This window comes from Astatotilapia calliptera, chromosome 16 (assembly GCF_964374335.1).
Source record: "Astatotilapia calliptera chromosome 16, fAstCal68.1, whole genome shotgun sequence".
NCBI classification, from domain to species: Eukaryota; Metazoa; Chordata; class Actinopteri; order Cichliformes; family Cichlidae; genus Astatotilapia; species Astatotilapia calliptera.
The window spans coordinates 23533714-23549007 of record NC_137437.1 but is presented as its reverse complement, the minus strand read 5'-3'; the positions used below and the strand labels follow the sequence as shown (position 1 = coordinate 23549007).

The 15294-nt window shown below is 40.8% G+C and overlaps 2 protein-coding genes across 10 annotated transcripts in view; one reads left to right on the top strand and one right to left on the bottom strand.

The window, feature by feature from the left end:
* Positions 1 to 69: 69 nt before the first annotated feature.
* On the top strand, positions 70 to 13834 carry LOC145420953 (sacsin-like). Its single transcript, XM_080290457.1, has 2 exons — positions 70 to 76; positions 1114 to 13834. The coding sequence occupies exons 1-2, from the start codon at positions 70 to 72 to the stop codon at positions 12060 to 12062; spliced, it is 10956 nt and encodes a 3651-aa protein (XP_080146583.1). The 3' UTR covers positions 12063 to 13834.
* The window catches only part of dip2a (DIP2 acetate--CoA ligase A), a 92030-nt gene continuing 89875 nt past the window's right edge, over positions 13140 to 15294 (bottom strand). For all 9 annotated transcript variants that reach the window (XM_080290894.1, XM_080290896.1, XM_080290895.1 and 6 more), the window contains one exon: positions 13140 to 15150. In XM_080290894.1, coding sequence (XP_080147020.1) covers positions 14898 to 15150 — 253 coding nt within the window. In that variant the 3' untranslated portion in view covers positions 13140 to 14897. The remainder of the gene's footprint in view (positions 15151 to 15294) is intronic.

The following is a 15294-nucleotide window of genomic DNA, read 5'->3' as shown; positions in this document are numbered from 1 at the left end:
GACAGATCCACTGGGCTTATAAGATTTCGAAGAATATTCATATATTGAATGAAATTGTAAACCCAAGTCATGACTCGTGAGCAGAGATGCGCAGTAAAACGTTACAAGTGATGCATTACTGTAATCTGTAGTAAGTAATTTAAGGAGTACTATTGCAAAAAAAGTAATTCGTTACTTTCCCGTAAACACCCTGCATTACTGCATTACTAAACCGCTGTAATTTTGTTTGTGAGAGTGTCTCATGACAATGATGTAAGCATGTGCGATGTCCGTGGCAGCAACAGACGTGCCTAGATCAACAATGAATAGTATGGAATGCAGGAGAGAGAACGACCATGTAGAGTTTAAAACTTGGAAGTACTGACATTACTTTAAGTTTGATTCTGTAAAGAATGACAAAAACATTAGCATCCGCTGTACACTTTGTGTGGGATGAAAACTTCTTTCTACAGCGAAAAATTAAACTGAGCAAGCACCTAGCAAGCTGCCATGGGAATGTGAAATTCACAGGTCCCACCCCAACCACCAACCCCCACTGACCGCCACGGAGAAGTAATCAGTAATTAGCAACTAATTACTTTTTTCAAATAACTTGACCAACACTGCTTGTGAGGCACAGGGTGCTTGTGAAGTGTTTCATTTACAGTGAACAGTTTCGTTTTTACGTTTCTGACAACGGCCAGCAAACTTTCCAGTTCCCAGTCCCAGTGTCACTGAAATAGGGGAGCTTTTTCTAGTTGGAATGCACCTGCCCTGCCAGGCTACCTGGCACTAGTCCTCGAGCTTGCTGCACCATCCCTCCCTGCCGTGGAGCAAAAGACCACGCCTCTATTACATGACTCCTAACAGTTTGATCAACAGATATCACTACTTTTGTTTTTGTTAAATTGAATTAACAAAATTATATTTTGTGCAGACTCTTGTTGCCCTTCTGTAAGCACCTCTTCATCCCAAATGATCTGACTCCAGCCTGCAGTGCCCATCTGAAAAAACTGGCCAGAAGAAGTAGGTCAAAGTAGTATGCAGAGACCTGAAAGTCATTTGTACCTACCATACATTTTTAAACAGCACAGCTCTTAAAATCTCTCTTTATTTTTATGATCTGTTCTTTAGATTTCTTCAAGATCATCAATGTTGATGCATCCCGTGTAGCTGAATATACAAGAAGGTATTTGCCACCAGACTGTAAGCAGACAGGGAAGAACGTTGTTACATGGGAAAACGGCAACAGTCAACATCCACCTTCAGACTGGTTTCAAGAATTCTGGAGGTTTCTCAACAGTCATTTTAATGAGTTAAGTCCTTTCACTGACATACCTCTAATACCAGTTAGTCCTCTGTCTGGCAGTCAGACTGTATCAGTAGCAAAACTACAGCAGAACACAACTCTGATCTTTCAGAAAAGTAAACAGCTGAATTTGCCAGACCAAATAACTCAGCTGCTGAACAAAGTTGGTGGCACAGTGGTGAGAGGAAATGAGTGGCTCAAGCATGTAGACCTTGACTCATATGTGCTGTGCCCATCTCCAAGGAGTGTTTTGAAGGTCCTGATGAATTTAGATTTCCAGCATCTTGTCACAGAACTCAAATCCGCCTCTCACACAGCACGAGAAGAACTGAAAGATTATCTCTCTTATCTGGATTCTCTCTCAAAAGCAGAGAAAGATTTTCTCTTGAAGTTGCCTTTGTTTCAAACCATGAAAGGATTCAGTGTTGCAGCTCAATCAAAACAAGCTGTGCTTCTGATCTCAGGCCTAACAGTACCAACAGAGCTCCCTATGCCTGATTCCATAATCCAGTGTTCTACTGAGACTGACCGCAGACTGTTACAGCTGCTCAAAGTTCATCTCTTGGACACCGCCGAAGCAGCCAGTGTTCTTGTTGACAGCATAAGCAAAGGCGCTTGCAGCAGTGACAACACTAACAAAACAATGACTTGGATTTTACAGCATGGTAAGGTGCTTTTCTCACAAAACGAATCCCTGAAATGTAGCTGTAAGGACTTGAGCTTCATTGAGGTGAATGGACAGCTGAAAAAGGCATCTGACTTTTTTGATCCAAGAATTCAGACTTTTAAAGTCATCTTTGAGTCAGACTTCTTTCCACCGCCTTCATACACTCATTCACTGCAGATGCTGGAAAGCTTAACAGAAATCGGATTACTGAATAAAGAGATGGATGTCTCACCTGAACATTTGCTACATGCTGCCACGCTGACTGACAAACTGTGTGTGAACTCACAAACTGAGGCTCTGAGAAGAGCTCAGGTTCTGTTGGAAATGTTGGAAAGTAATGATCTACTGACAAAGTTTTCTCACAAACAACTTCATTGCCTCAAAATGCTAAAATGGATCCCATGTGAACAACCTGGAAGTGAGAAACAATTCAGTGATAAATCTCAGAAGTATTGTTTGTTTTGCCCAAATGAAATAAGACATTCTGTGTATAAGGACATTGTTGGACATGTAATGCCACTAACAGGGAAGCTCAGTGACAGAGTTAGCAACAGACTTGGTCTCAAAGACCTACCACCACCTGAAAAAGTGACTGAGAATCTGTCAGTCTTGAAATCAAAAGCACTGGAAATGGTTAATCCTGACACAGATGTAGACTTCAAAAGACAGCTGCACAGCATTTACAAACACATGCAAGACAATGTCTCTGTATTTGTTACAATGATGGGCAATGAGACATGTTGGCTATGGGCCCAGAACGAGTTTGTTGCACCCCAGGATCTGGTTCTTGAATACCCAAATAATCTAGATCTGAGTTCTTACATTGGGAAGGTGCCAAGTGAATTTTTGCCATACAGAACATTGTTCCAGAGGTTTGGCCTGAGAAAAGTACTTTCCAATGAAGACATTTTGGGCATTCTGTACTCCATCCAGCAAACAATTGAAGCAAGACAACCGCCATTTGCAAGTTCCTCAGAGGTCAAAGTGTCAATAGAAATTCTCAACTGGCTCTGGAAAGAGAAGAAAACAGTTCAGGATGACATCCCAGTGCCAGTCATTGCTGAGGGAGGAAAATTTACCCTTAAACCACGATCAACAGCTCTTTTCTGTGATGTAAGCAAAAATGGACTGAAAGAACTAAACTGCAGAGAAGAGGAAATTTATGTCATACATGAGGAAATCCCAAAAGCAGCGGCTGAATGGCTGGAAATTCGTTTTCTCAGTACCCACATCCTTGATCCAGAGGAGATAGGAATAGAGCAGTGTGGACAATCTGAACCAATAACAATGAGGATAAAAAACATTCTTAAAGAGTACGATGAAGACAGTGACATCTTCAAAGAGCTCATCCAGAATGCAGAGGATGCTGGGGCAGATGTTTGCAAGTTCTTGGTGGATTTCAGAGTACACAGAGATGCCCCCGAAAGCCTGATTGACCCTGACATGGCTCTTTGTCAGGGACCTTGTCTTTGGGCTTTTAATAATGAGCAGTTCACAGCAGAGGATTGGAAAAATATTGTCAGAGTTGGCTCAGCCTCAAAGGAAAACAAGGTGGAAAAAATTGGAAAGTTTGGACTTGGATTCAACACTGTGTATCATGTGACAGATGTCCCCTCCATCCTTAGTGGCAACACTCTTCTCATACTTGATCCAAATGTTACTCATCTCACAAAGCATATCAAACATAAATCAAATCCTGGAATCAAGCTGGATCTCTCTCAACAGCGACTCTTTCATTGTTTTCCTGGTCAGTTTGGATCATATGAAAACATTTTTGACTGTAATTTCACCCGAAAAAGTCCTCCTGAACCCTATCCAGGCACTCTGATCAAACTACCTTTCCGAAGTGAAGAAGAGGCTGTCAAATCAGAAATAAGCACAAATGTGTATCAAAAACCCAATATCCTTGATTTTCTACATCTCTTTTCTAAGAATTCACAAACCCATCTGCTTTTTTTAAAGAACATCATTACATTATCCCTCCAAAATATCCCACACAATGGATCAACTCCACCAAGAGAAAATGAAATAGAGACCATCTTCTCTGTGTCAAAAACCACTGTGAGTGCAATGGAGATTCCTGATGACAACAGTGTGTCCAAGCAACGTCATGCTGAGAAATCACTGATGAAACTTGATGGTAAATGCAAAGAGTTAATCAATTGCTATAAATTCAGCATTGTGAAAATATCCAGTCAGCAGTCTAATGAAAATGAAGTTCAGCTCTGGCTCCTGTACAACTGCTTTGGGACAGATGAGTCCTTTAAAATGGCCATTCACAAAAACAAGCAGGCCAGTTTCTCTTTGCCCATTGGAGGGATTGCTGTGCCCTTGCAAAATCATCCAGAAACTGGAAAATTCACCACATTACAAACAGATCTTGTTGGACAGGCCTTTTGCTTCCTTCCTCTTCCCATTCACACGGGTCTTCCTGTCAATGTAAATGGCACATTTGCTGTGACAAGCAACCGAAAAGGTCTGTGGGAAACTGGAGTGAAAAATGACTGGAACAAAGCTCTCCTTCAGGATCCAGTAGTGACAGCATATGTTACTGTACTCAAGGCACTAAAGAAAATGTCAGAAAATAAACAGCTGGTGAGTTACTGTTATCACACCTTTTGGCCTGATAGAGAGAAAGTGACTGAAACTTTCAAGCCTTTAGTGGATGCACTTTACTCAACCATTGTTGATGACTCTGTTGGTCCAGAGCTCTTTAGTGATGGAGAACAATGGTTCTCAATGAACAATGTTATATTTCTTCATGAGAGCATTGAAAATGATGAAAAGATTGGTGACCTTGCAGTGCAAGTTTGCAAGAAATATGCAAAAGGACCCAATCATGTTGTTCCTCTTCCACTGTGGCTGAGAAATACTTTTAAACAGGCTGGCCTAGAAAAGGTTTTACAAAACAGGACCTGGAACTGGGAGAAGTTCTACAGAGAAGCAGTGTTCAGTAACCTAACTACAATGGACTCGAAGAGTAGAGATACCCTTGTGCTGCATGCTATTGACCTTCATATCAAAGAAATTGACAATCTGCTGCTCTGCTATCCATGCATACCCACAAAGGGTGGACAGCTCCAACATGTCAGGAAACTTGTGAATCCTACAGGGAAAGTGGCCTGTCTTTTTGAACCAAAAGAGGGACGCTTGCTTGATGGATCCGAAAATGACTTCAGATCTCCAAAAAGGATTCAGCGTTTGTTGGAACTCGGTATGGCAAATGACCATCTCCCATTGGAAGACATCACAGAGAAAGCAGGCACAATTAATAAAACCTGGAGCATTGACAAAAAGAAAGCATTTGTGCATTTGAGGTGCCTTTTTGAACTGATGAAGAATCACATTTATGATAAAGACTCTCACCACTGGAAAACACTGAGGACAACTGCATTTCTTCCAGCATATTCACCTGGTGATTCAAAAATGGAAGGAAATGTAACACTTAAAAGGCCCACTGATGTTTTTAGTGACAAATGCTCTCTTCTCGTTAACATGACACAACCAGTGTTGGATCATACTAATCTAAACATACACAACACAGATCCAGTTCTACTGATTTTAGGAGTTCACAGCACTCCAAAACCAGAAATGGTTCTTATGCAGTTGCACCAAACAAGCAAACAAGCACACTCTATTGACAGATCCATGCTTTACAAAATAGCATCTGAGTGCTATAAGTTTCTGGATCAGTGGATCTCTCATTTTGGAAAAGTTTGCATCCCACACTGGGCAAGTTCATTTCCATTCATCCTCATTGGCGATACATTTGTGAATGTCGACCGTGTAGCTGAGAACGGGCAATTTGAAGCAAAGCCCTATCTCCACGTACTTCCAGCTGCCTTCACAAGCTTCAGGAACCTCTGGACATGTATAGGTGTTGAAAAACATTTCACAAAAATTCAGTTTCTAACTGTGTTGCAAGAATTAAAAGCTCAACATGTAAATAAGCCCCTACCAAAAAGTGATCTCTCAGTTGTCCTCACAATTTTAAATAAAGGGATTTTTGAGGCCAAATTGAAAATCACGGATGACTTTCTGATACCCAATGAGCATGGAGTTTTGCAGTTTGCTAGTGAGCTATTTTACAATGACAGCCCATGGATGCCACTCACTTCAGGTGTCACATTATGTCACGAGAATATCCCACGTGTTATGGCTCGCCACCTTGGAATCAAAACAACAAGGCATCATACTCTGGAAAACCACATAGTTGATGACATGTCACCATTTGCTTTTGACTTTGAACAGCAGGAACAGCTGACTGTTCGTATTAAAAACATAATTTCAGCCTATCCATCAAAGAAGGATATCCTTAAAGAGCTCATTCAAAATGCTGATGATGCAGAAGCAACAGAAATTCACTTCATCTGGGACAAAAGACAACATGGAAAAGTAAAAACATTTGGGAAGAAATGGAACAATCTCCAGGGTCCAGCACTTTGTGTGTTCAACAACAAAGTGTTTTCTGATGCTGACATTAAGGGAATTCAACAGCTGGGAGAGGGAGGAAAGCACAGCACCCCAGGGAAGATAGGCAAGTACGGAGTTGGATTCAACTCTGTTTACCATCTGACTGACTGCCCTTCGATCCTTACAGGAGATGAAGTACTTTGCATTTCTGACCCCAATCAAAAATACATTGAAAATCATTCAAATAACCAGCGAAATGGCATTGGCTATAAACTAGCTGACACTTTCAAAGAAATGTACGTAGATGTCTACAAATCCTTTCTTCCAGACAAATTTTCTCTTAAAGAGGGCACCATGTTCAGATTACCTCTGAGAATGGGTACAAATGCAAATACCTCCAAAATATCACAGCAAGGAGTCACTGACCGCGACATGAAAGAACTGTGCTCTGCCCTGTCTGAAGATCCTGAAGGACTAATTCTCTTTCTGAAAAACATTTGCAAAATCAAAGTCCATGAAATCAGTGAAGATTCACAAGAACTTAAAACCATCTTTGAGGTTGAAAAACATCTGCCACAAAGAAGTCGGGACGAGAAAGATACTTTTGTAAAACATCTACAAAATGCACTGCAATCAGACAAAACAGTAACACCGCACAAGACTTTCTATGAAACTGTGATTTCCACCTCAGATAAAAGACAAAGTAAGTGGATTGTTGCAGAACAGTTTGGTTCTTTCAAATACAATTTTCTCTTGAAAATATCAGACAAACTTCCCCAAGCATCATTAGCTGCACGTGTGAACACAAGAGGATACCTCATGGATTTTAAAGGAGAAGCCTTTTGTTCACTTCCTTTGCCAGGGAAAACTGGACTGCCAGTACATGTCAATGGAAACTTTGAGGTTGATTCTGCCAGGAGAAGCCTTTGGAAAGAAGATGGGGAGAGTAAGAAATCAAACTGGAATGAGATTTTGAAACAGAACGTCATTGCTCCGCTTTATGCAGATCTCCTGCATTACATCAGGTGCAGCATTGCAGTCAAGAAAGTTTCCCTTACATTTATTGGCTCATGTTTCAGTACAGAATACTTGTGTTTTTGGCCAACTGTGTCCAAGGATGTTTGCCCAGACTGGCATGAAATGATACATGGAGTATACAGATCACTGAAAGAAAAAGGCCTTGATGTAATCCCTGTGATGAAGAGCTCAACACAGAAAATTGCAGATAAAAAAATTAAAGAATACTCTTTTGACTGGTGTAATGTCAGTGAAACAGACTCACTTGAGGACCCTTATCTGACAAACCTGACAAACTACAAGCTGATGCCCATCTTGGAAGATCTTGGAATGAAGCTGGTTCCTTATTCCACAAACATGCAGAGGATTTGGAAAAGTTTCAGATCTGCTGGGGTTGAAGTGAAAGAGGTCAGTCCCTCCTCTGTGCAGACTTTTCTACGAGCAAAACCTCTCAATGATCCAACCCAAACAGATAAGGATTTACCTTTACCCATAAGTGCCACTTTGATCAAAGATGAAACAAGATGTTCAGAGCTCTTGAGTTTTTGTTTAAAAGATTTCTCCTCACAAAAGGTCACCCAAGACAATTCAAATTTACTTGATGGGCTTCCACTTCTTCTCAGAAGAGATAAAGTATTGACAGTTTTCAACTCCCAGTCACCCAAGTGGATATCAAGATATGCAAATCTCTTCTTTGGCCGTGAGGAAACATTTGCAGATTATCACACAAACATTCAGCACATTCGTCTTCTACAAACTTTTAACTTTGTCAAAACGTTAACATTGCCATGTGCAGCAAGAGCTTTGAAACCATTTGTTCAGCATCTTCTTAAGAACTGCTATGTTGATCCACTCTGTGGTCTTCATGTCCCAAATGAGACAATGTTGGAGTGGCTGAAATCACTTTGGATGTTCATAACAAGTGAAATTAAACTACCAACATCTAGAGTTGATGAACAAAGCCTGACACTAAGTGATGTGAGGAAACTCTTCAGTGACTGCTACATTTTACCTGTTGTGTGTCCAAGGTTGAACAACAAGCACTTCCTGCAAACAATGAAACACATGTCAAGTGTTGTGTTTGCCTCACAGAAACACAAAGACATATCAGGCATCCTCTTCAAACTTGGTTTTATGAGGTTTGATCATGTTTTCTTCTCTGAGATGGATCGATGGATATATTCATGTCTACAAGATGAACTTCTTGATGTAGATGATGAAAGCTCAGTGTTGGATCAAGTATACAACATTAATCGCTCAGAGTTTTCCCAGCTTTCAAATGATGATATGAAAGAGTTTCAGATGTTCCTGCAATCGGGATTATCCAAATCTAAAGTCAGCCAAGAGTATGTGAGGAAGCTCAAATCCTTACCAATATTTGAAACAACACATGGTGAACGAGTGAGGATTGATGGACCTAAAAAGGTTTATTTTCTCAACAGTGTTTATTCAGTGAAATTTCCAGATTTGTTCAACCTGCCCAACAACATTTTTCTGAAACACAACTCTGAGAACTACACACTGTCACAAACACTCAACATTCAGGTCCTGAATGATTTGGAGTATTTCATGAAGTTCATTCTACCTGTTGTGCACCAACTCACAGAGTCACAGATTCTTCACAGCCTCAAGCTGTTGCTGTCACTACGTTACCCTTTGAAGGAAAGGGAAACTATCATCTCCTCACTGAAGACAGTAAAACTGATTCGCAGTTCTCAAGGTAGACTGGAGCCTGCATCATACTACTTTGATGAGAGAGTGGAGCTGTACAAACGGATGTTGCCCCACGAGAGATTTGTACCTGAGAGATTTTGGACTGAACTGTGTGAAGGAGATGACTACACAACAGAAAAAGCAAAAGAGCTGGTCAGAAAACTTGGAATGAAGCATGTTGTGTCAGCGAACGAGATAATACATTTTGCACACCAGCTGGAATCAGAAGCAAAAGTTAACAGAAGACTCAAAGACATGAAACTGAAATCATCATTACTTTTCAGGGAAGCCTTAAATAAAGCATGTGATCCCAAAGACAACAAGGAAAGGTTGCTGGAAAGCATTGCTGACATCAAATTCATTTTTCCAGTTATGATTCGAAAAGAACTGTCCAACTACCACCAACCATTTGCTCCTGAAGGAACTACTGTGAAAATTAGAGGCTCGTTGATTGAGAAAAATCCAGAGCATCAAGATTTGATTTGGACCTCAATACCAGTTATTCACTTACCAGTTTATACAACACAGAAACTTGTGCAGATGATGAAAAATGCAGGAGCTCATGAAGAACCACCTCCAAACTGTGTAACCAGTAACATAAGAAACATCTGTCAGTCACCATGTGAAACTGACCAGCTGATCAAAACACGAGCTAAAGTGTTCAGAAGTTCGTACGCTTACCTGCAAGCAAAAAGATTTGAAGGAAACCAGCTGGCTGGTCTTCCTGTTGTGTTGGTTGAAAAAGACACAAAACTTATGAGGCCTGATGACGTGTGTCTGTCGCTCTCCTATGATCGTGACTTCAGACCATATCTGTACAAGATTACTCCAGAAGATGCAGTGTATGCACCGTTCTTTCAGAAAATTGGTGTGAAGAACGAAGCTACTGCAGAGCAATATTGTAATGTTTTGGCAGCAGTTTACGCTGATTCCTGTGATAAACAAAAACTACATTCAAACCAGCTGAGAACTGTGAAACGAGCTGTTGAGCAGTTGTTTAAGTTAATCAGTGCTCAGGGAAACCAGACGCTTCTTGAAAATGTTGAGACTCTGTATCTTCCTGCAGTAGATGGTAAATTATACCCATCATCCACACTCTGCTACAACGACACAGTGTTTGAGACCAAAAGGTTGGAAGAAGCGCTGGAGAACAAGTTCCTGCTGCTTGAGAAACTCAGTGAATGTTATTTGGGCAACGACAAATACAAGCATCATCAGCTGTTGCAACTGCTGCCTCAGAAGTTTCAGCCAAAGATGCTGTCTGATTTCACAGATGAAAGAGTTGTGGAATCAAAGATGCAGCGTTGTGAACTTGGGACTGGCTGTGAATTTAGCGGATGGTTTGCTAAACATCTCTCCTCAGGAGCCTTTAAATATGGATTCATTTGTCTTATTAGAGAGCAGTTGCAAGGCAAAATAACACAAGAAGATGCTTCTAACATATGTCAGAAGATTTTTGGCAGTATACAGATTATCTGCTGCAAAACATTGAAAACAACACTCTGGCTCAATAAACAGCCACTTCCCAAAACTGATGAAGAAACAGATGTATCTGTGGAACGAGAGCAACAAGGGTGTACCTTTTACTTAAAGCACAATGATGACATGGCTGTCAAGGTAATAAATGAAGTCATCATGACACTGACAAAAGAGATTAATGCTCTTTTAGGGAACAGAATTGCATCGGTTCACCTTCCAGTGCTGGGACAACTCCTCATGTGTGATGATCTGCAAGATGTTCGGAAAACTTTGGCTAAACATCAGATCCGTGACTGTGCTGAAACTGAAAGTTCCTCTTTTAGTCCAGCAGCCCCTGGGACAGAGGTTCCAGAAGAATGGCATGATTGTTTGGACATGAATGTCCTCAACAACTTTGAAGAGGGGGAGTATGTTGGCTACAGCATTGATGACAAGTACATTTATGCAGTTATTGTTGAAGAACTGCCTGGTCACAATGGACGATATTCATGGAGATACAAAATAGATATTGGAGAAGATGAGCCCACTGAAGTCAGCTGTGTTGATCTGTTTCAGTTTAAACGAGAAAAGAAGGTAAAAACAGAAAGGAGGAAATGCATAGAGCCAGGACCACAGAAGAAGACGCTAAAACCAGAAGAAAACACTTGCATGGAGCTGGAACCACTGACAGGAGCTGTGCCACATTCTTCTGAATCATCAACAAATTCTTTACCAGCCTCTGTTGAGGAAGCTAAAAGGGAAATTGATAAATGTTTGGCAGAGATCTGGAGGCTTCCTGAGGAGGAGAGGCACAAAGCCATCAAGAGACTGTACCTCAGGTGGCACCCTGACAAAAATCCGGATTGCCAGTCTCTCGCCAGTGAGGCATTCAAATATTTACAGAATCGAATTGATGAGCTCAGCAAACCCAAAGCTGCAGGCTCGACCTTTTCAAGCAGAAACACAAATTTCAGAGGCTTCTATCAACAGTGGAATCAGGAGGCCAGGTATCACAGAAATAGTCGAGAGAGGTTCTCTAGAGGCTATAGAGGTTTCCATTCCTACAACTTCTGGACCCATAATGAAAATGTCCCAAGGCCAGACAGAGAAGAGGCCAGGCGCTGGTGTAGACAGGCTCGCTGCGATCTCAATGCAGCTCACAAAGACACTGGTGGAGGGAGCACAGAGTGGTGTCTGTTTAAGGTCCATCAAGCAGTAGAAAAGTCTCTCATAGCAGCATGCTATAAAAGAAATGGACAACGCCCCAACAGCAGCTCAATTTCAGCCACTGCTGCACAAGTTTCCCGCTACAGCCTCCAACTGAGAGATCTGCCTGAGATTGTGAAAAACCTGCAGACACTCGGGGTGGATCCTAAAAGGACTCAATATCCCAACTGTCATCCATATCCTCACATACCGAACGGACAATTCAGATCAGAGAATGAAATGCTGGCACTGAACAAGGCATCAGAGCTCCTTAATAAAATAGAAGCATATGTGAATTAAGGATTTAAAACAAGGTATTGGTCAGTGTAACTGGTTTTCTACATGTTAAAAGTAATGTAATGTAAAGTGTAAAACTGAAATATTATTTAACATCAGAAAGAAAAAAGAAAACTTTTATTTTACTTATTTGTCTCACTTCTCATACTCAGTACTTATTATTATGTTATGGTGTGCATGTATATGTAAACACACTGAAGAAAATTGTAAGTACTAAATTACTTTATTTTGGATTCTTGTCATTTAAAGCTGCTTATTGGTGATATCGATATATTCTGTGTTATGAAAATGAAAACATCAGATGTTCTTTGTAAGTCTTGTTGACACTGTTGACTACTCTCTGAGATCAAACCAGTCACTCAGTGAATTTCTTACTGTTTGTTAAAAACCTGCCTTGGATCAATATACTCACTGTATGCTTGTAATGTAAATGCAAATATGCAGTTTTGGTGTTTTAAAGTTATGACTATTTGCTGAGAGACAGTATAACTACCGCATACTGATTTTTACTTGTATCCAGTTTTGTCTTCTGAAAAACTTAAAATCTTTAAACTTAAATCCACATTGCAATTGGGGAATTTTTGTTTTGTTTTCCTTTTTTTTTTTTTAAATATTTGCTAGCAGAAAGATCTGAAGAGGACCTTAAATGATGTCTTTAATCATTTCTCCTCCCATGTAATTGGGACTTTTTTGTCTGATTAGTTAAACAGACCAAATTCTCCCTCTTTAAGTGTTTCCAAGTCTGGTCATGTCTCTGGACATGCATGTGGATGGTTAGAAACAATATTTACCCTTAAATGTCAATGTGATATAAAAGAAAATGCATCTAGAGAGTCACAGACCAAAGATCTGATCAATAACAGACAAGCCACTCACTGTGGAAAACCTTAGCCATATTTATTTTATCCAACACTGTAACACTATGATAAAATAAGGAAAAGCCTAATAGGTTCCTTTATGTATTGGACAGATCTGTTAGAAACAGTAACAAGTGCTTCACTGTTTAACATCACTCCTAAAACCTGGTTTACTTTTTATGAACAACTGATCAGACGTTCAGTAACCAATGAAGAGAAAGGCTTCAAGTTAAAAGAACTTTTTTTATTCATTATGAAATCATGTTATGAAAATAATGACAACTAACCATATATCAGACAAATGCATCTTTCCATATGTTAACAACGTTTTGCTGTAAAGGCTGTGACATCTCCGCCGTCACCAGAGCATAACTGTGTTCTGTTTGTGCTTGGCGTGTACTTCACCTCATCCTGCTGTTGTTTCATACCATAAAAATGTCTACAAGGCTTTTCACGTCTCCTTCCAGTGTTTCCACATGAAAATCCTTTGCAAATAACCTTCTGTTTGTAAGGGAGAAGTTCACATATATACCAGATTTAGTCTTTGTGTTCTGCTTCCTGTTGTCTAATCCTTCAATCAATAATTTACACAAAATCTGTACATACTTACAGCAGGCTGATGCCTGTTTCTGAAGGGTTGTGCACATAGAAAAAAGAAGCAAGAAAGTTGACGTGATACGATGGGAGGTCAGGGTGTTATGAGCATATTAGACACTTGCCTTAATGACAAATGTAACCCAACAACTTTCAGTCACTCAAAATGAGTCTGACATTCTGCAACAAAAGCCACACCCACTTCTTCCAGTCTTTTGCTATAAAACACACACTCGACACAGCTGACAGGGACGCACATTAAAATATTTATGGAATGAATGAGTGTGTGTTTGTAATGGCTGATGTTAGGATCAAGTATATTTATCTTAGCCAAAAAGATGCAAACCTTTGGGTACGATAAGAGCGAAATTTGCTATTTCTAACCTCCATCTGCATATTTACCCCCCCCCCCCCCCCCCCCCCATATCCAACAGCTGATAAACTCCAGCTGGGCCTGGAACAGACGTCTGAAAAAAATACTTAAGGCTTTTATCGTTTAGCACGTTATTCTTCGACTGATCGGCACTTACTGTATGCAGTCATTCATCTTTCACATCACTCATATTGCATTTTTGTTCACATAAAACTCTGTTACACATTTCAGAATTAGAAAACGATGAGACTGAGTTACCACAGCATTATGTGGAAGCTACTGGCACTACAAACTAAAGCACAAATGAGCGAAAAAGAAAATAACACGAACTGCTCCTCCTTCTCCTCGGACGCCGCTGCTGTGTGCTTCTTTATTGTTGCGATAACTTGATCTGTACTGAGCTGCAGAATAAAAATCTGGGGTTCATTTCAGGGTGCAGCTGCTCCTACAGGTGTAGCGGCAAATCCCGTGAAAAGCATTGGACCAGTAATGGTGCAGGAGGCTGAACATGAAACGTGTCGGAGGTCGTTCGAGTCAGGGTTTGGGTACTGGCATCAGTTCTCTTCTATGGCACAAGTGTTTGGCAAACACAGTTAACATTCAACATTTTTGAGATTGACAAAATAAATTATGTCAATGGCACACCGCTGTATCATACCGTAACCACCTGCTCTGCCGCTCTCAGGTGTCCTGGGTTTAGATGAGGTTTTGTCATACATACAAAACTCACTTCAATAACACAAGAATGCCCTTTAAAAAGTTATTTGCTGAGACCAGAAATTGAGAGAAACAGGCTTGAGGTTTGTGTCCAAGTTTTGCATCCATGTTTCTTTCACATTTTTCCTGCACGAGTAGAAAAAAAAAAAGCGGGCAGATCGCTTTTGCACAACCGAAGCCATCCAGAGATCGAGCCTGCAACTGCTACAAGCCCCTGTAGATGCTTGTCCTGCTGTCTCCTGTAGTGTCATAAAGCCACATAGGGTAGTGGGGGTCAACCCTGCCACAATTAGCTCCTCACATGTTGTAAGCCACATATATGGGATCCAGCTGGTCAGCCAGGAATCCATCTCTGAGGTGCATGCGTTGTTTCTCCCCTCTGGAGTTGATGGGGATGACGCCGGGGTCTACCACCACCACCACCCCTACGATGAGGTAGTGCTCCTCCAGGACCACATTGGTGACCAGGGCCACCAGGTCGAGGGCCTCCTGCTCAGATCCCTCCAGTTCTACAACCACCACGAGCAGGTTGGTCCATGTGAACACCGCACTGGAGAGAGGAGGAGGAGGATGGTGGATGAAAGTAAATACAGAGAAGTCATGTAGAATTCATATTTCTTCGTCATTTTTAAAATTGATCAAGTAAATAAATCTCTGTTGTCATATTGACAACTAGCGACTAAAGGTGTTGTAG